Source organism: Pseudorca crassidens, chromosome 1, assembly GCF_039906515.1.
Source record: "Pseudorca crassidens isolate mPseCra1 chromosome 1, mPseCra1.hap1, whole genome shotgun sequence".
NCBI lineage: Eukaryota > Metazoa > Chordata > Mammalia > Artiodactyla > Delphinidae > Pseudorca > Pseudorca crassidens.
In genome coordinates, this window is record NC_090296.1 from 179,293,064 (window position 1) to 179,314,236 (window position 21,173).

At 49.5% G+C, this 21,173-nt stretch overlaps 1 protein-coding gene across 5 annotated transcripts in view; it reads left to right on the forward strand.

The window, feature by feature from the left end:
- The window catches only part of CAMK1D (calcium/calmodulin dependent protein kinase ID), a 417,102-nt gene extending 396,686 nt beyond the window's left edge, over window positions 1–20,416 (forward strand). For 4 of the 5 annotated variants that reach the window (XM_067701413.1, XM_067701414.1, XM_067701417.1 and 1 more), the window contains exons 7-11: window positions 5,439–5,551; window positions 7,041–7,119; window positions 11,840–11,927; window positions 12,850–12,967; window positions 14,606–20,416. In XM_067701413.1, coding sequence (XP_067557514.1) covers window positions 5,439–5,551; window positions 7,041–7,119; window positions 11,840–11,927; window positions 12,850–12,967; window positions 14,606–14,724 — 517 coding nt within the window. In that variant the 3' untranslated portion in view covers window positions 14,725–20,416. Of the gene's footprint in view, window positions 1–5,438; window positions 5,552–7,040; window positions 7,120–11,839; window positions 11,928–12,849; window positions 12,972–14,605 lie in introns of all 5 variants that reach the window. The other variant, XM_067701410.1, reaches the window with a different exon arrangement.
- The last annotated feature ends 757 nt before the right edge of the window (window positions 20,417–21,173 follow it).

A 21,173-nucleotide genomic window follows, 5' to 3' on the forward strand; every position in this document is an offset into this window, starting at 1 on the left:
ACATCCCCACACTTGTTAACTTCTATTTTTCTGATAATAGCCGTCCCAACAGGTGACATCTCATCGCCTACCAGCACTTCTGATACCAGCTCCTTCCCGTCTTCTCTGTGTCTGTCTCTGGTACCAAAAGCCATAAGGAAAGGCAGAACCTTAAATCTGTAATTCAAAGGTCCAAGAAATATGCAAGAACATAGAAGGTTGAGGTGAATTATAATAAAGTTACATAAAAGGGGAAAAGAGGTAACAACTGATCATTATTTGCAAATCTTTTCAGCAGGTGTCCATTTTTATAGGGACATATATTTTTTTATATATTTTTATATACATGGCCGAGGGCAAGCAAGGAGGAAGAAGGTCCCTTAATGTAGCATAATTACCACAGTCAAGTCTCAGGACCTCTCAGCAGGAGCTCTTATGCTATCACAGCATTTCATTTTCCAAGAATAACTGTGCCCTGGTGAATCAGCCGTGGTTGGCCATGGCCAATTTTCACATTCATTTATGTTAAAAGTGCTCTTCATGGAAAACCTTCTCCTTTATGAACCTTGTCCACAAGACGAAAGTGGCATTTTAGATAACCCATTGCATTCTCTCTACAAACACAGGCCAGGTTGCCCCCAGCACCTGGCCCTGCACACTGGGTTCTTCTGGAACATCTGTCAATGACACAGAGCATTGCTTTTTTGCCACCTCCTGAGAGGGGTGAGGTACAGGAGGGAGGAGTCGGGGTGGGTGGGAACTTTGACAGCTACCTGGGCTGGGCAGTGGTGGGCTATCCTTCATCCGTCATCCATGTCTCCGTTTCAGAGCCCATCCGGGGGCTCAGCAGCCAACGATGAAGCCTCTTTTTCAAGAGCATCTTTGTTCATCCAAACATTTACCCAGGATCTGCCATGGGTAGACCCTGGGCTGGACACTGAAAATCCAAAGACAAAAGTAAAACATAAGACACGGTCCTGCCTTAAGGAGCTTGTGGACAGGTCAGGGCAGCGTGCAGTGTAGGAAGTGTCACCACGGAGCTCTGTCCGCTGCCGTGGGGACACAGAGCAGGGCACCGACCCCATCTGGCAGCAGGGCACTGGGTCTTGCTAGTAACGCGGCAGCCGGTCTCCAGGGGTGTGCCAGAGTCGATGGAAGGGCCCAGGGGAGGGCAGCCCAGGTAGAGTGCATACCTTTACCTTGGTCCAGAAACAAAAAGTGCCCAGTGGGCAGCGAACCAGCCCCAAGCATCTTAGCTACTAGACCCAGAGTGTGGGAAATGAGGTTGGGGAAGTAGCGTTCAGTCGCCAGGTTCTGTTTGCAGATGAAGGGACCGGTGGGCAAATGAAATGGCCTGCAGAGAGAATGCAAGTCAAGACTGAAACATAAGGTTCAGTTCTCAAGCCTCCTTTCCTTTAGTGAACAGGCAAAACAGTTAAGAACACAGACCCGGAATCAGACAGGTAGGGCTGGCGTCCTGACTCTGCTGCAAGTTAGTTTCTCTGCCTTTATTTTTTTAATATAAATTTATTTATTTAATTTTGGCTGTGTTGGGTCTTCGTTGCTGTGCGAGGGTTTCTCTAGTTGTGACGAGCATGGACTGCTCTTAGTTGCGGTGCGCGGGCTTCTCATTGCGGTGGCTTCTCTTATTGTGGAGCATGGGCTTCAGTAGTTGTAGCACTCAGGCTCAGTAGTTGTGGCTTGCAGGCTCTAGAGTACAGGCTCAGTAGTTGTGGCGCATGGGCTTAGATGCTCCGTGGCATGTGGGATCTTCCCAGACCAGGGCTCGAACCCATGTCCCCTGCCTTGGCAGGCGGATTCTTAACCACTGCGCCACCAGGGAAGCCCCGTTTCTCTACCTTTAAAATGAGGATTGTATGAGGGACTGTATACACGGATCTGGTGTGAGGGGACCACAAGGAATAGCACCGGGACCTTGAGATTTATAGCAGCTGAGCCGTAAGCACCCTTAGACCCTCGGTGATTGGGGGAGGAAGAAAGCAGTTACCACACCCAAGGGAGTCTGGTAGAGTCCCCTCCCTTGAGAGCAGCCTGGCCCTCAGCCCAGGGCTGTAACCAGTCTGAGCGCTGGATGGGAAGGCTCAGGGCAACACTCACCCTTCCCTGACTTCCTCCTTCCTCCCTCATCTACCCTGGGGCCCCCACTGGCCAACCCCCTACCAGACGCCAGAGAGTTCAACCCTCAGTCAACCCTCCGTACAGGTCAGCCTCCCGGGGACAGAGCAGAGCGGAGGGTGGCTCTGAAGTACACAGGGAAGGTGTTGGGGAAGCACACCTCCGGGGGGAGTGAGGGGATTTTTGTTTTCGTTTTTTTGTATTTTTTTATATTTTTTTAATCCTTTTTTTTGGCCGCACCACGCACCATGCGGCATGCGGGATCTAGTTCCCTGACCAGGGATTGAACCCGTGCCCCCTGCAATGGAAATGCAGAGTCCCAACCACTGGACCGCCAGGGAAGTGCCTGGGAGAGTGAGGTTTAAGTGAGATAATACAGCAAAGCGCCTTGGTGGAGTTTTTGACCCCAAATAAGTGCTCAGTCGAAGCTACACTAGAATCTAGTAGTATGTTTGTGTATGTGTGCCAAGGTAGATGAGATGGCAGACTAAGCAGCAAAGGGAAGACGGGAGGTGGGAGCATTCTCCCCAGATGGCCATCCTGAGGCTGGGATGGACGTGACGGATGAGCCCAGGAAGGCAAGTTGCCCGTGTTGGGCGTGACCATCTGTTGTCGGGTTGTCAAGTTTAGATGTTATTCTGAACCATGGGCTTTTAGGCCTAGAACAATTGGGAGTGGCTTTATCGTCTTTGAGAACCCACAGTGAGATCATCTGTAGGTTATTTAAGTGGTTTGGTAACGTGAAATATGAACACAGAGATGAAATCTGCAAATGGGTGATCCAGGACCACGGAAATCAGCATTCTGTATGTGGAGATAGAAACAACTCAAAGTCGTCTCTCCTAATGGAACCCACCACACAAACCTGCTCACGAAATAGCCTGACCAGGGAACTCTGCGAATCTTCTAGATCTGAGGAAGGTTTTACAACTTCTCCTTGCCCTTCTGTTCTGTTTCAGCCCTTATTTTAAAATGTTCTTTCTTAATTTTAACTCAGTCCCCAAACTCCATCCGTTTCCTTTCCTTCCATCCTCTGTACAGACACATAAACACAGTGTTCTTTACTCCCCCTCCCCCCCAAAAGAGGAGCTAAAACCAGAAGAAATCAGGATTACTTTAAGAAAATTGGCACAAGAAGATTAAATCTTTCTTGGAATTTTCTTGAAGATTTTTTTTCCTTGAAAAGAAAGCCAAACTGTAAAGTAAAACACAGTTAATAAACAAAAACCTCACACATCTAAAATTTCATTATTTTCCGAGATGAACTAACATTTTGCCCTGTCTGCTTTTCCTAATATGCACATTTCATGTGGCCCAAATCCTCATTATGGGAAACATTTCCATATCCATCTCTCAGCTGCAGGCTTTCCTGGGTAGTGAAATATGTGCTTCGTGGTTTCAGAAGCACTGGCTCTTACTTCGCCAAAAGGAGCAAATCTTTAAAAATGAAATTTTCCAGGCACTTAGCCCCTAAATCCACCTTGTAGAGGTAGATGATTCTGAATCTTATCAGCCCACAGAATGTCTCACAGCCTTTAAAAGTGTCTTCGGCCGTTCCCCTGTGCAGCACGACCAGTGATGCTGTGTAGGGCGGCAGGAGCGGCTGCAAATTTGTACTAAAAGCTGTGTTTTGAACCTTCATTAAATTTCTTACTTGCTGGCAGCCTAAATCCCTCGAAGGCCTGGAGTCTGTTGATTCCCGTTCACTTGTTCTCATTAAACTGGTCTCTAGGCTGTAGCTGTGCTTTGAACAAAGTTGGGCTGCGTGGGAAGATTCAGGGCTCGTCTGGGGGCGGGACTCTCTCACTGTGGCTGCTGCCGCCCTGTGGGTTGTCTCGGGCCCGGAACCAAGTTCTGCGCCGTCCAGCTTTGTGCTTGGCCTTCCCGAATCCAGCCTTGTCTTCTACTCTGTCCGTCGCTTATGGCCACAGCCTCAATCTCACCCCTCCCTGATGTCCAGTCCCAACCAGAGGCTGCCCCTGCCTGCCCGCCATGGGCCTCAGGCATGGACCGGCCAAACAGATTGGGGGAGGAAGCATAGACCCACAGCATCTTAAAGCCAGAAAGAATATTAAGAATTTTCTAGTCTGGCCTCTTCGTGTTTAGATGAGGACATTTTTGTCCAGAAAATGCATCATTGGCCTTTAATGGTAAAGGTCACCTCAGAGCCCGTAGCAGACCTGGGAGTGAGAACCCACAATTTCGTGGCACGAATTGTATTTGGGGTATTTAACAAAAATTCCTTCTTCTGTTATGACTGTCAGTACCTCTAGAACTAGAAGTTTCTTGCACCAACATCCTAGTGTCCTCTTTTTTTTTTTTCTTTCTTAACTGTTTTCTGGCCGTGCCACGCGTCTTGCAGGATCTTAGCTCCCCAACGGGGGATCAAACCCAGGCCCTCGGCAATGAAAGCACCGAATCCTAACCACTGGACCACCAGAGAATTCCCATATGATCTTTTAAAATTCAACTTTGAGGGCTTCCCTGGTGGCACAGTGGTTGGGAGTCCGCCTGCCGATGCAGGGGGCGCGGGTTCGTGACCCGGTCCGGGAGGATCCCACGTGCCGCGGAGCGGCTGGGCCCGTGAGCCATGGCCGCTGGGCGTGCGCGTCCGGAGCCTGTGCTCCACAGCGGGAGAGGCCACGGCAGTGAGAGGCCCGCGTACCGCAAAAAAAAAAAAAACGACTTTGAAACAGTTCAGTGGAAAAAGGGTCATGGTATTAAGATTTATGTCAACTTCTGCTTGCTGCATATTAATGGGCAAAGCTGTAACCCTCCAGATACCTGAACCGGGCCCGGGAGGTGATACTCTGCAGTCTGGGGCCACTTGCGGCAATTTGGTGACTCAAGTGTATAAAATTTCCCTTTCTTCCTCTGATGATTCATTAAATAAAATGAACCTGGAAAGGTCTTGAAATGTATACCAAACATATATTTTGTTTGTTTCACTAACCCATCATCTGTTAGGGACCATATCCCAGGCAGTAAGATCAATGACGTTTATACACAGAGGGCGGCCTGGTAGGTGTTCAGGGCGTGCAGGACTCTGGTGAATACCGTGCAAAGCGTTAAGATGTGTTGACCCTCAGTCGCCACCAGGGTTAACCCTTTTAGCTACCTGTGAAGTCACGATTTTACTTCTGTGCCCCGTGTGCCCAGAGAACGTGTGGGTCCTTTGCTGAGATTGTGTCTGTAGCGCACACGGTGCAGGCTTCCTCCACTCCAGGGAAGACAGCTTCCTCCCAGGCAGGATGTGAAGCCACCACGTGGTGTTGGGTCCTCAGCCGGTTCAGATCCTCACGAGAGACCCTCTTGTCTTCCAGGCTCTGTGGCTACCCTCCTTTCTATGACGAAAATGACTCCAAGCTCTTCGAGCAGATTCTCAAGGCAGAATATGAGTTCGACTCCCCCTACTGGGACGACATCTCCGACTCCGGTAGGTCTCTCGGCTCCTTGTGGGCGGCTCCTGGGACCCCGACACCCAGCCCACCCGAGTCTCCAGCGGTCCCCGGGGGCTCAGAACGGTCCTGAGGCTCCTGAGGATGCTACGCACTTAGACTTGACTTGAGAAGCGAGGAGAGGCTTGGGACACGTGTGGGACACGTGCCCCGAGCCAGGCTGAGGGGTGGGGACTCACTTCTCCACCACTCCTGGCCGTACCCTGAGCTGGGTGCTCTGGAGTGAGACCGTATTAGCTCGAGTTTATTGGGCTTCCTTGCTGTGTGCTGTGCACTCTAAACTCCGCACGTGTGCCTAGTTCACCCAGTCCTCAGGACAGCCTAGCAGGTGGGGATTACTATTAGCCCCATTTGACAGATGAGGAAACTGAGGCCCCAGAAGGTGAAATAACGGCTAGTAAGTGGCAGAGCTGGGGTTTGAACCCACGCCCTCACTCCAGAGCCCGAGTCTCAGCTACTGTGCCACACAGAACATTCCCAGGGAAGTTCACTTCCTCCTCAGGGATAAAAATCAAACCCCAGGCCCACGTAAGCAGATGGAATGTCTCCAGCCTCAGTTTCCTCCCTGACAAGATGAAGATGGTAATAATACCACTCCCACCCTTGTAGGTGGTGTCAGGATCACATGAAATAATGAATGAGCTATTAAAATATCCCATTTTATTATTTGTGTTATTTCCTCCTAACTGGAAATGCCCTGCTTTCTTCCTCCATCTTCCAAACCCTAGGACCGGGCTATAGTTCTCCAAGGCTTGCAGGAAAGAGCCACATGGGGGGTAGTTTGCTCCTGAGTCAGGAAGGGACCCCGCTGTCCCCCGGAAGTCCAGCCCTGTGGGCAGGGAGCTGCCGGACGCCACAGGGCGACAGATTTCCCGCCTGGCACGTGTCATCTTCTGGTTCTGGGTCCCAACCTCTCACGTTCTCAGTGTCCTGCTCTGGGTCATACCTGGTCCTGGGCCTCCAAGCAGTTTTGCTTCCCCACCGGGGCACATCTCCTGCACCGTAATTTCCTGCTCGCTGGTTGTAGTCATCCGCGGAGGCTGCAGAGGGGGCTTCTGGGGGGCTGTGCATCCACCGTGGGTACTCGGGCGACTTTGTTGACTCGGTGAGCTCCTAACGTGAGGACGTCAGCAAAACAGCTCCCTAAGGCAGCAGTGAGCTGAGCGAGAGGCACCTGGCGACAAAGATATTTCACCTTTTCCCCCGAAACAAAGGCGCCACTAGCTGCCGGCGGGAAGGGACTTCGAGCTGGGAAGGCAGGGTCACCACTCAGAAACCCAAACCTTGTCTTCCCTTTTCCCCAGATGCTGGTACCACCTGCCTTTTTGTCCCAGGTCCCGAGTGTCCGTGGAAGGCTGGTCTCGTGTTTCCATGGTAACCTTGATACCCACAGAGGCACCCTGGTATCATATTGTCATATCTCAAGCCACATACTGACTCCCCCTCTTGTGCCTTCCTTTTGAACAGCAAAAGACTTCATTCGGAACCTGATGGAGAAAGATCCAAATAAAAGATACACATGCGAGCAGGCAGCTCGGCACCCGTGGTAAGAAGAATCACCCGCTAGAGATGCCGGTCAGCTGGGGCTTCGTTGTGAAAGCCACGGGTGAAGCTTGCATCCCGTCTGGCCCGTGGGTTTCATCCTTTCCCCAAACCAACACTCGAGGACACAGTCTTCTGAAGGCACTAATTGCAGATGCACAAAAGATAGCTGTAGCTTTTTCGCTTCATGTGAAGTATTTTAGGATCATTTTTAGTGAGGGTGATTCCCAAAGGAGGCATTAAGAGTGGCGTTTTATTCCTTGAACTTATTACTCAGTCCGTAAATGAATTGAGGTCACATGTTCTTTTCCTTTTAAGATGCTTTTCAAGTGAGTGTTTCTTCACCTCCAGAGGGATGAGTTGATAGTTTACGACATCCTGGACTACATTTCCTGCGGTGCCCCGAGGCCACCTTGTTTTTGTGCCACTTACTAGGGTTGAACCCAGTGACTTTGGGTTTATACTTCTCTGAGCCTGAATTTTCTCATCTTTAAAGTGAGCATAACAGTACCTAGTTTACAGGATTGAAGTAAGCAGTGACTGAGATCGTGCACACACAGAAAGGGTTTAGTGCATCTGGCACGTAGCAATTGCATCATTCAGCTCTTATTAAAGCACCATGAGCCTCCTTTTTGAAACAAAGGCCAGGAGTAGTAAAATAGCCGATACAGTGCGCAGACCCTTGACTTCAGGAGACATCCGCCCCGACCAGTCCTCTAGAACACTGTTCCCTGTTGATTCCACCGTCTCCTGCGGCATTTTCTCCGGATGCTCATATGCTGATTAACCTTCCAAAGGGGACCTGCCCAAGGTCCTTTCCTGGCCAGCTTCACAGTATTGTAATGTATAGTAACAGCCGTCATTTATCATCTATGATGTCCCAGGCCCTGTGCTAATCATATTAAAATATCACCGCATTTTTTCTTTTATGATAATCCTGTAAGGTAGATTTTTGTCTCCATTTCTGAGATAAGGAAATATATGTAGAAAGATAAAGAAACTTAGCCAACGGGACACAACTAGCTAACAGCAAAGCCAGAAATGTTTCCAGGAAGAACTGTCAGATTCCAAAATGATGCTCTTCAACCCAAACTGACAGGAGAGGGAAAGGGGAAGGAAGGAATTTTCTGAAAAGGAGGCAGTTTTGATTGTGTGTCAGCCTGGTATTCTTTTAATAAGTCACTTTGGATGATAGGTCAAAGTATGTGACAGTGAAGATAAGAAAGTTTTTCTTATTTTATAAACGGTTGGCTTTTACAGCTGTATGAGACTTTTTCCCCAGTTTTACAGAGAGAGGGTTGGCATGCAGCCCTGTATAAGTTTAAGGTGTTAGAGCATAATAACTTGGCGTCCATATATGTTGCAAAATGACTACCACAATAAGTTTCCTTAATATCCATTGCCTCATACGTTAATTACAAAAAATTATTTTCCTTGTGGGGAGAACTTTCGGGATTTACTCTTAACAACTTCCAAGTATGCCATAAAGCAGTGTTAACCATTGTCACCCGGTTGTACATTACAACCCCAGTACTTATTTATCTTTCATGTAGGAGGCTTTTGAGGTTATCTTAGAGAGGAGGAAAATGACCTCAAAAGAAGGGAAGTGATTTGCTTCCTAGAACTTGTTCACTGATCCAGCCTCACTCTGTGGAAGGCAGGAAGGCCAGTTAAAACCTCATCTCTCCTTCACCAGACATTTTTGAAAAAAAACAAAGAAGAGAAAGGTCAGTTTCACCGTCAGGGGCCTGGCAGAGGGGCAAGGTGGGCTCAGAGTCAAGCAGGACTTCACGGAGATGCCAGCCTCACCCGGGCCGTCCAGGGTAGGGCGGGGATTCCAGGCTGGGCTAGCCAGGGGGGCTTCAACTCTGCACCCTCCTCAGCGTTCATGGAGACCCCTCCCCTCCCCGGATTCCAGCCAGCCAAGCTGCGGTGACCACAGGAACTGGGATGGATCCCAGGAGTTGGGGATACACACCAGGCATCACCAAGCCTGTTTTGAGCAAGTGACTAGAAAAGTGTACAGTCAGAGCCGTGCAGGTAGAACAGACCGTGTACAAAACACAAAAACACCCAAAGGCGAGGAGAAGAGTTTAATGATCTGTGTGTGGAGAAGAAGAGCCAGACAGGCCTGATGGAGCGGGATTGATATAAACGCCACGTCCTTCGTTAGTGTAGAGGCAGCAACAGGGAAGCGAGAGAGCGTCTGGAGACCCAGATGAAACGGGGGTGTGTGTGTGTGCGGATTCATAAGGGAAGTCTCCTGTCTCGGGGCGTTGTTCAGTCCCTAGGACAGTCAGGGTGACATCCAGGGTCCCTTCCAGTGCTGAGCCTCCACGCCCCCGGGCTTGTGGGTGAATGACGCTGAAGCGGGGGGCGCTGAACGTCCCACGTGATCCCTGGCCGACGGGAGCAGCAGCGTGGTTGCGGTGCCTATTGTTTTTTGTTTAAGTTTTTTTCTCTCTTCTCTTTCTTTTTTTTTTAACACCTTTATTGGAGTATAATTTACATGGTTGCGTTAGTTGCTGCTGTAGAGCGAAGCGAATCAGCTCTACATACACGTATATCCCCGCGCAGTTGCCTGTTTGAGGAAGGTCGTGAGCCGTCGTGAGCCGAGGTGGCGTTACCTCCAAGAAGAGTGTTTCACAGCGGCCTCCGGGCCGCCGTGTGCCCCGCTTGGTCCTTACCCAGCGGCAGCGCGCCCTGGCGCTGTGGGAAGTGAGCACAGAACGTTCCTAGAATAACTGAAAATTTGTATTTTCCTCCCCTCTCAGCCTTTTGCTCACGCACAGGGAAGGGGGTCTCCCTGACACCCCGCCACCCGGCCTGTTGGGTTTGGAGCCGGCTCTGCCCCCTCATCAGTGCTCAGCCCGAGAATTCCGTCCTTCCCACCACTTCTGCCCCCTGGTTTCCAAGAAAGAGCTGACCACCCCGAGGTGGAGCTGGCGTCCTTTTCTGAGGATGCAGCTGTTACAAACAGGAGGAAACACTCATGTGAGGCCTCCAGGAGGAGAGGCTGAATAACGACATCTGCTCCCCAGCTTCCTCGTGCCTGGGCTTTCGGGTGGATTTGCTCATTCACGTGTTTCTCTTCACTGATGTGCATCTGGGGAAAGCAGGCAATTGACAGTTGTTGGAGATGGAAACCTGCCTGGCCTTGGTTCGTTTCTGAGTATCCTCTGAGCTGTGTATTTTCAGCCCTGCTGGGAAAACTAGAGGAGTCTATTTAGGGGGGGTCTTGCTCTGAGCTGGGAATAGCAGACTGTACGGTATTCTAAACTTAGGCCCAGCCTGGCACAGACTTACCTTCCAGAGTCCACCAGCCATGTTTTCGGTTCCTAAAAGGAAAGGCTGGTGGTGGGAACATATTTTTTATCCAGGGCTGGTTTCCTATCTGAATAAGCCCCAAGCTTGTTCCTCTCACGTCCTAAATCGGTTGAACACGGCAGTCTGTGCCCAGTCTGGTCTGTGTCCAGGGCCCTCGGAGTCTGGGACCTGACGGGCTCTGCCAGCCAGAAAGTATGGTCAGTGTGCCCGGCATCTGTCTGCCCCTTAACAGTTCCGAGATCCAAGAAATTACTTCTGAGGCATCAGGCATCAGCTCAGAATTGAATAGTTTGGTGCTAAAGGAAAGGGAAGATGGATGGCTTCAAGCCCAGAAAAGACTGAGCAAAATGCAACTTCCTGTGAGACTGGGGGAGGCCAAGCGGTCAAATGTAGAGCGAGGGTGGCATTGAGGTTGAGAAGGGATGTGAGGGAGAAGAATGGGCTGGAGGGACCCCCAGCTCATCAACGAGACTGGCGACTGTAAGCCCAGAGAGAAGAGGGAGATGTAAGAACGAATGGGGGGCGGGGCGGGGGAGAGAAGAGGTGTGATAAAGCAGAGGGAGGAAGTAATAGGATGAGGGGGGACCCTTCCTCCCTGCTAGTAGAAGGCTAAGGTCAAGCAAGAACTAGAGAAAAGATTGCCCAGTGTTGTAAAGGACCCAGTGGAAGGCAGCAGCGACATGGTTCTTGCGGTTCTGAGAACTTTTCTAGGAAATGCAGGAGTAGGTGTGCCAAGCAGGGCCGAGCTGAGGCTGGGAACCCTGTCACTGAGCACAGAGAAGGTGAGGGGCCCCGGGGGGAGGGAGGGGAGTAGAACGTGGCAGAGCTCAGGTCAGCCGGGATGGAGCCAGAAGGGAGCAGTGGGCCCTGGGTGTGAGCAGGTCCATGGACCAGAGATCCTGGGGATGCCAGAGAGGGGCTGGGGGGGAGACCCTGGGTAGGGGTCTGGTGCTCAGACCAGGTTGGGGGACACGCTTGAGACCTCAGAGGTGAGACACGGCGGGTAGGAAGCTGGGGGAGGGGGAGAAAGAGGAGAGCTGAATTCAGGTTGTGTTGTCCTTGTGGACTCCGATGTTGCAGGAATGGGGGTGAAAAGGGGAAGAAGGGGGAGCCGGGCAGAGTGGCCCACCATGAAGGTGCTGACCCATCCTGGAGGGGGTGCAGGGTACGGAGGTGGGACCGGGCTTGGAGTGCAGTGGTGGTGGGTCATGGATGTTCAGACAAGAGCTGTGCGTTGAAATAAGCAGCCTGGAGGGGCAGTGACACGCCATCCTCTCAGCAGACCTGTGGGAGGGGACAGGACATGGCTTCCCCAGGAAAGCAGCTTGGGACCCAGTGTCAGACCCCCCCCTCCCCCCAAGAAACCCTCTTGAGAAGCATCTTTGCCTCCATTTCAGGATCGCTGGTGACACAGCCCTCAGCAAAAACATCCACGAGTCGGTCAGCGCCCAGATCCGGAAGAACTTCGCCAAAAGCAAGTGGAGAGTAAGTCCTGTGTTTCCTACATTCCCAATGAACTTAATCACTCAAACGAAACTGGCCCTGCAGTTCAAGCATTTTTTATTTCTAAGTGTTACTATCCCCCAAGTTTGATGAGAATCCCCATAGCCTCACCCAAATGTGTGCTAATTTTAACCAATAAGGATTAAGACTTGACGAGAGCATCGTGGTGTGAGAGGGATAAAGTGTATGATTTAATAATATCTCCCCTCTGTGATCCAAAAATATAGCAATATTGCCAGCTTTTCCTCATTTGCTGTTTCTTAAGAACATAATCCCTGTTGTCTTCCTTCACTTTGCTGGAATTTTGAAGGATTGACTATTATTAAAGTGACATAAAAAGGGGGGAAAAAAACCAGGAAATCTCAGTTGAACTCATCAATACATTCTGGTAAAAATGTGATGGATTTAATCCATTACCCTGTGTTCTCACAGCATGGGTAATTGAGAGCTGGCTGTTCTTGCACGAGAACCAACAACTAGAGACTACACAGACAGTAATTCCACTGACCTACTTTATTTAGGACAAAACACCAATAATCAGAAAATTAAGACGCTTAAAATATATTTTAAGGTACTCTATTATTATAATACACCTTTTGTTCTAGAAGTCATTCTCTTAAATTATGGAGGGAATTGGCTTACGTTTACTCTATATTCCACGGTATTATGTCAGAAGAAAAATACTCTTTTCATCTCCAAAATATATTTTCTTGGGGGGAGAGGGTCAAAGGATGAATGTACTTTTGGAAGAAGAGGCAACATCAGTTTCCTTTCTAGTGGATCATGAGACCGTTGTCAGAAGTTTGACCTGCTTAGGGTAACAGGATAAATGATAGGAGACAGTCTCGGCCTTTTCTAATTAGCTGGAATATTTTGTCTGCCTTTCCCCTTTCTTAAATTTCAGCAAGCGTTTAATGCCACGGCCGTCGTGAGACATATGAGAAAACTACATCTTGGCAGCAGCCTGGACAGTTCAAATACAAGTGTTTCGAGCAGCCTCAGTCTGGCCAGCCAAAAAGATTGTGCGTATGTAGCAAAAACAGAACTTTCCAACTGGCGCTGGAGACAAATCTAGTAGGGAGAGAGGGGGACTCCCGTTTGCTGAGTAGCTACTGTTTGTCCGGGTCTGTGAATACCTGATCTTATTTAATACTCCCAACAATCCTATTCACTATTTTTTAAATATTTTTTTAAATTTAGTTATTTCATATTTCTACAACCGTAGCTACTGTTGTTTCCATTTATAAGACATCTGAGGCTCGAGTCCCACACGGCCACGTGTGTGTGGACAAAAGCCCTACACTTTCTCATCCATCTCCTTATGTTCTGATTTGCTTCTCATTGGGCATCACACTTAGGGACTGAGGAAGGGGTGGCAGAGACTCATATGACAGTCTGATCTCGTTGACTTTTAAAATGTATTTTCTTTTTTTTTTTTTTTCTGATAATCATTTGAGCTAATTTATACGAAGTGCGTTGGCTTTGGGATCAAAGTCATAGTACTAATGTTTCGTTGTCCTTCATCTGTGCGTGGGATAGTACATCACGAGGGACACACTCACACCCTCCTTATTTTTCTCTCTGACTCTCCACTCTATATTTCTCTTAATCTCATACTAGGCCTTTCCATGGGCTCCTCTGCACTGCAGAGAAGTGGCCTTGATCGTCCCGGTAGGCCTTCATTTCCATAATCATTGAGACCCTTCAGTTTGGTCTCACTCTGAGCATCACACTCCTTCCTGTTTGCCTCAAAAAAGGTTCCCCTCCTCTTTAAATAGCCCTCCCACCTCATTCCGGAATGTCCAGCCCTTAAGTTTTCCCGGGAAATCTCCATGAGCATCCCCTGACACAACTGCTCGCTGCTTTAGGCCCACGTTTACATCTCAGGGCAAATCATTTCCACCCTCTGGTCAAAGGAAACCCCACAATCTATTGTTTACTTGAAGATTCAGACAGTGGCTCTGACAGCAAAGCCATCTTAGTGATTTACTTTATGGCTATCCCGATGTTCGAGCCCACGGAGTTCACAGTGACGGGGGTGAGGGGTGTACTGCCGCAGCTAGGAAGATAGTCCCACGTGAGAGCGTTCTGATGCCAACACATTTGCTTGGGGAGCATTGGAGGTGCAGCCCGTGAAGAATTTTTCTAGGCCAGGGGGCTGCCGAATTCACACAGGACTCAATCAGCAGCCCCGTTTCAATGTGCCCCATGTCACAAACGCTTCTTAGCCAAGAGTCCAGACCACACACCAAGCTGGGGTCAGAAGGGGGTATCACATCCTTTATTCGCTCTTAAAATCCCTGCTTCTCACCGCCATTGTAAGAAATAAACAGTTCTTATGAGGACGGTATATATTCAGTACCTAGCCCAATGCCTAGTATGTAGTAAGTGCTCAGTAAATGGAACCCATCATACTATGGTGGCTAAACCATGTTGTACCCAAATACAAAGCAGTTATCATTATTATAATGAAACAAGGAGGGAAGACCTGGGTCTAAGAAGAATTTGGACACACTGCAAATGTTTTCCCGTGGATAGGGAAAAATCTGGAGTCAGGTGCATAAAAGTTTGTCCCCCGCGACAAACCCTTGCAGCGGGAAGAGGGAGTGAGTAGATCCTTCTGAAGCTTTGAACTTCTTGTGTCTGCTGTCCCCCTGCAGGTCTGGCACCCTCCACGCTCTGTAGTTTCATGTCCTCTTCATCAGGGGTCTCAGGAATGGGAGCGGATCGGAGACCGAGGCCCACCACTGTGACGACAGTGCACTCTGGAAGCAAGTGACCGGCCCTACAGGTGGGGCCCAGGGGGTGAGGCCAGGGAAGGGGGCCCCCAGGGGCCACCAGCGCCACCAGCCACTCCAGAGCCATCCCACCTTGCACGGTGCACCTCCCTGCACAGGACTGGAAGGCAGAAGTTTTTTACGGCCATATTTTATACTGCAATTCTGAAGTGTTCATTTCTCACGAAGTGTACTGGCTCAAGGGAGCGGATTTGATAGGATCTGGTGCTGTACATACGAGTCTGCAAAGCCCTAACAGAATGGACTTTCTCAGTTCCTCTCCCTCAGCCCTGTCGTTTCCGATCTTCTCAGTAGAGGTAACCGTCTATGTTGTATTTTTTCATTCGTAACAAAAAAAGGTTTCAACTGGATTATTTAAGTATCGGTAAATATTGTGCATTAGGGTTTTTTTTTTCCTTTTAAGAAATATGTCCTTTTGAGCTATACTTCTTACTTCTGTGCCCTGTACCTTTTGCTTGTCAGTAGTAGAATTTTATGTTAACCTTTAAGAGATTTTTTTTTTCTTCCGAAGGGGATTTAAAAGTACTTTTTAAAATTCTAATAAGAGGATCGATCAAGAATCTGTTTCCGAGGTGAAGAGTGCACTTTACTTCACTTCCTTCTCCTTCTCTCCCCTTCTTCCTCGGAGGGGCAGTTTTCTGAGAAGACAACTCAGCCCTTCTGCAGCCTGTCTTCTCCCCGGGGGTGCGGGCACCGTGGGAGGGAACCTGCAGAAAACCTTGCCCGGCAGCTCCTGCAGCAAAGCCCTCTCCAGCTGGAGACCCTGGGGCCTCTTGCCATCAGTGGTCAGAAATGAAGAAGCCTGCTCTCCCAAGACGAAAGGATAGACTTGCTGTGAAGGAGAGGGCCCCCGCTCCCCCAGCAAAGATCTAAGAGCCTCCCTGGCCGAAGGAGCACAATGCCATTTTGTTTGGAGTGAATTTCCCACACAGCTCTCGTTTCTCACAAGGGGAGTGACAGCGTGGAAGCCCTGCTCTCAGCTATGCAGTTTTAAAATTAATCTCTCTGTTTTTTAAAAATGCATTTCTAATCTTACAACTGAAAATGGCCTCCAGCTTACACCAGTTGTTTCTGCAAATGTTTACGCTGTTCTTAGATGCTGATCCAGAAGGGAGGAGAGGGAAATGGCCTTGGAAAAGACTCCATTTATCTGGGTTGGTTAAGGAGAGCAGGACAGTGGCCACTGCAGTGACGGCCAGAGACCACCCCAGCCAGGCCCAGCCAGCGCTGAAAGCCATCCTTCTGACCAAGGGAATCCCCAAACCAAAGACCTGTGATGGTGGGGTCACCAAAGGTCCCAGTTTGCCCAGGACTGAAGGATTTCCTAGGATGTAGGACTTTAAAACCAGCAACGTCCGGGGACCACTGGGCCACATTGTCCACCCACGTGGTGGATTGGTGTGCAGGATAGAGTGAGTACAGAAACCCAGGGAAAAGCACTTCTCCAGGAGGCTTCGAGGATGCTGTCTTGAAGAGGCGAGCAGGTGGCTCCAAATGCCCACTTTGCAGAAGACCCCCCCCCCCCGGCCCTTGTGCCCACGTGATACCTTGAGTCTGCGTCGCACAGTCAGCCTTGAGCCCGCAGTGGGTCCCTGTTCACCTGCCTGATGGTCCAGTGACTTTCCTGGTTGTTGTCCTCATGCCCTTCTCCCACAGTTGACCAGACACAGTGGATCCTGTAGGCCATGCCATCTTCGTCACTTCTGCACCTTGGCCTAGGTCCAGGCCGAATGTTCAGTAATGCCCCCCATCACACACACAGTGTTATGAGGCTCAGCACTCCATTCTGCCTCCTGTAGGAGGGCAGTGCAGGTGTGCAGGAGAGCAGCCGGAAAGACAGGCATCTGGTCTACCCCGTGTCCACCGTGTCCTAGGCACTCAGCCCCTTGACAGGATTCCCGCTTGGTGTCTGCCACACCAGCGTCCAGAGTGAAAATCAAGCTATTACTCTTCAAAATTTGTAAAAAGCCTGGAAATGTCTATAAAACGACAGTAGACCCGGTTAAGAAGCAAGTGGTACCTGAATTGGAGGACAGTAGCAAGAATATTATAAACAATAACAGAAAACTGAGGCATCTCTCCCAGGGGTTTATTAGAATGTTGCTTACCAACAAGTGTAATGGAAGATTCAAGTTTAGACAGTATAAGAAAACAAGGAACTAGGGACTTCCCTGGCCGTCCAGTGGTAAAGACTCTGTGCTTCCAATGCAGGGGGCATGGGTTCGATCCCTGGTCGGGGAACTAAGATCCCACGTGCCTCATGGCATGGCCAAAAAAAACAAAAACAAAAAAAAGAAAACAAGGAACTAGATGTTTTGGAGGAGGGGTGATAATTTGCCTGACTTTGATACTTCGAACGTGTGCCTGAATAGTTATCAGCTCCTTGTACTGTGTGCTATATGCGGTCATTTGCACTTGGAAAGCAACATCTGAAGCCAAATTTATTGATGATAAATTATTTTCTGGAGCTGATGTGTGGGGTGCATGTTCTATGCAATTAGTTTGAAAGTATGTCTTACCTGGAAAGTGCAGAAGAGCTGAGAGATGGGCTGGACCCCCTTTTTGCAGTTGGGGGTCTGCTCTTGGCCATGGTTGGCCTGTAACACGTCAGGAGATGGTGACTGTTTCAGCCCAAAAGTAGACCCTGTTGAACTTGACATCAAGTGAGTCTCTACTGTCTGGATGCGTGTATTCCCATTGTTTTAGGAGGAGGAGAAAATACTGATAACTCCCGTGTAGAACTTACGCTCTGTTGAGAGAGCCTTAGTGGTAAAAGAATGGAGGTTCTTTCAGCCGTATTTAGTATTATTTACACTTTATGACAACATGGGAAGAGAGCTCAGAATGTGCCTTTTGGTAACGCCTGCCAAGTGGAGTGGCAAAGTCCTAGGACCCTCACTGATGTCAAATTCCACCGATGAAGCTGAGCATTTCATATGGGCCCCCAGCTTACACAGCCCCTGGAGGCCACTGTGTGCAGCTGAGGCTAATGGTGGACCATGGACTTCAGCACAGTCTGCCTTCCAACCTCCCCGCCCCCCAGCTTGGTCTCTTCACCTCCTCACAGCAAGTGGATTGTTTCTGTCATTTGAAAGAGTGTCCTCAAATGGTCTTGGACTCAGCTGCCTGTCTGTCCCCGTTCACTTCCCTGGTCTTCATCTCATCCGTGAGGCCATCAGGGAGGCTAGCATTTGTCTGAAACAGACAGCGTGCACCCGCATGTGGCCCCAACAGACCTTTGAGAAGGTCCCAGCTCTCCAGCCAGCTCTTAGCATAGCGTCCAGGGAACTGGGCAGTCAGGCTTGGGGTTAACCAGGCAAGGCTCTGGCACTTAGGGAGCATGAGCCGGTGAAGAAAGGCATTTGGCATTTGGCGCCCCAGACTCAGTTTACCTGCCCGTCACTAACCTCATCCTGTTCATTTGTCTCCCTTGGCGTCCAGCAGATCCTGGGTGAATTGTGATCGGGAGAGGAGGACCTCCCCCCTTTAGAACGAAGGCCAAAAACACCAGGGACAAAGGGAGGGAACCCAAGTGACCCCTCCTGAAAAGGGGGATTGACCCTCTCTCTGGAGGAATGACAGCTTAATCTGATGAACGCCCTGGGGTTTGACATTTTGTGAGCAATTTTAAACAGAAAGAAAAGACCGTATCCCAGGGGAGATAACTCTGTATTTTAAGGCTTTGGCCACCGTGGCCCCCTGGCCCACCCAGAGCCTGGGCTTGTGTTGATTCTTCACCCTGGAGAAGCCACCCTGGAACCATCACTCCAGGGCTGAGGGCAGGAGAAGGAGGGTATGGCCTCTGTGCTTTGCCTGCAACACTCATGACTTCATATGATTTCCACAAGCTCACTGCTGGGTTTCCTCTGGATGTGAGAAGGAACAGCAGAGTGCAGCAAAGAGCAGCTCCTCCCATTTCCATAAACAGAAATAAGATGTACTCTTTCCCAGGGTTGCACAGTCACTTCTGGCAAAAGGAATGAAAGTCCTCCGATTCAACCGATGCACGAAACCTTTGCATGTTCTTCTGAAACAATACTGCTTCCCATTCTGTCCACTCACACTCTGCAGAGTTGGCCTTTTCCTTAAACACATTCCAGACCAAACACTGTTCAGTTTGTTTAAAGAAAAATGTATATACCTGTATGTAACCCACAACTCTTTGCGGGGGGGCAGGGGGCTGGCTGTAGGTTGGGGCTTCGGGTGTACCTGACATTGGCCAAAGAGTGTTCCAGTCCTTTGGTTTTCAGAATTGAAAATGTTGTGATAGGAAAGGTAAATTGGGCAGATTTCTAAAAGGGGGACTTAATTCACAGAGATGCCAAGAAAACTAGTCTGCAGATGAGATAGCTTGGAAACCTCTACACTGGACAGCAGGCAGGGAGGAGAAAGAGGAAGATAGAGGCCCAAGCCCCCTTCAGCCCCACCCTTCGTCATGGTCCCAGTGCATCGTGATCTGCAGCCTGAGCATGGGCACAGGAGCCCAGCCCCACTGTGAAGTGGGCCCTGCGTGCTGGCCACGGCCTGGCCCGCCTCCTGCTCTGCGCCGAATCAGACAGCAAGGAACATCAGCCCTTCCCGCCTTCCCTGCCACCTGCAGCAGGAGCAGCTGGGCTTGTGACTCCGGGGGTCTCTGCTTCTGGAAGTCCAAAGGCTGTGCATTTGGCGGCCAGCCCCACAGCATGTGGCTGCCAGGTCTGGTTTCGTGGACAAAGTGTGGAATGGCTTCTCGGTGTCTGAATCTCTCTACACCAAAGGGACTAACTATTGCATTTCCCCCTTTGTACCAATGCCGCTTCTGCATTCGCCACATCCATTTTGAATCTTTTGGTCTCCAGAAAACTTCTCATACAATGATTATGTCTTCTGATGATTTACCAACTTAGTTTACTTCAAGGTGATTTTTTCTTATGGACAGGAAAAAAGAAAATGAAAGGAGTGTTTGAGGCTTTAGTCATAGGGATAAGGTATGACCAGGGACTCAAAAGCCCCAAACACTAGATAAATTACTTCTCAAAGGAAAACCTTCATCTGGACAGACTGAGGTTCCTGGGCCCTCACGGTAGCCTTGCACTTGAGGGAAGAGGAGCGCTGGGGCAGGACTGGCAGCCGTTTGGACATTTTACAAAAACAAAAACATTTTGACAGCGACAAAAATGCTGCAACCTCGCAGCATCTTTGTTTTGCAAGACAGGCGGCATGTTTCAGAGGACATTTCTCTTAGCCCCACAATCAGGTTGGAAGACATGAAAGGTACATTCTGTCCAGCATAGAATTTGGAACAATTTCTAAATTGGCTCTGGTCACCACACATAATGTCATAGTCCTTCTTGCAGCTCTCCCAACAGTGAGCACGTTTTCCAAAAGCTTATGACGTCGAACCCAGGAATGTCCCTGTGTCTAGTATTACCAGGCTTGCAATTGGTTTGATTTTTCCATAAAACCATGCTTGTCCAAAAGAAGGGAAACGGTGCATTTATTCCATGCATGTAATAAACTCTGCAAGAAATTTACCCCACGTAGGTTTGCGGCACTGCAAAATTGTTAACGGGCCTGTGTAGCAAATGATTCTCTGCCTTGACAATCATGTACACATATCAAGATTTCTATCATAATGACAATGAGATTGATGACTTCTTGTTTTCCTCCAATAAAGACAATTAATCATCTTCATATGTATGTGGTTTGTTTCCTCCATGAGAAGCAAGACTGGGGTGTTTCAACAGCTCGCTCTTTCCTCCTCTCTCTGAAGTTTGGGTTTGAAGGAAGGAGTTTGAATTGAGCCCCTGGAAACTCATAAAGTCCCCTAAATACCTTATCACCAGCCCGATGGGCAGGGATGCCAGGGATGGGGGCAGGGCGTGCACATTGTGGCATTGAGGTTTGTGGTGGGCGCTCAGGCTCCCCGCCCTTTTCCTTGCCACTGCAGAAGGTGGCTAGAGGCAGACCCAGAAACCCAGATCACGTTAACTAGATATTCTTGAGTTGTTTGGAGGAAAAGCCAACACTGATTTCCAGGAAAACGTCTCTGAGTAGCACTTGGAATTCTCGATGCCCAAAGGAAGATTCTTCGCTGATCATGTTACCAAAAGTGGGGTCCAGCTGCTCATCGCTCAAAAGCCAATAAAGAGGCAAGGTTGGTGGCAAGGACAGTTTGCTTCATTTTGGGTGCTGGCACCCGGGTTGCGGGGGGAGGGGACGCCTGTCCAAAGCCCGACTCCCACACCTCCCCGCCCCAGACAGTCGGGGGGCAAGAGCTTTTACAGGCAGAGGGAGGGGGCTACGTGTAGAAACAGCACAGTCAGCTCTGACCGTCATCTTGACATTGGTCATCAGTGGTCTGACGAGCATCATCTTGATTGTTTTAGGTACAGTTAGTCTTCAGTTCCAAGGTCAGTTTGTTCCCATTTCTTGAGGCCATTTCTCAGAA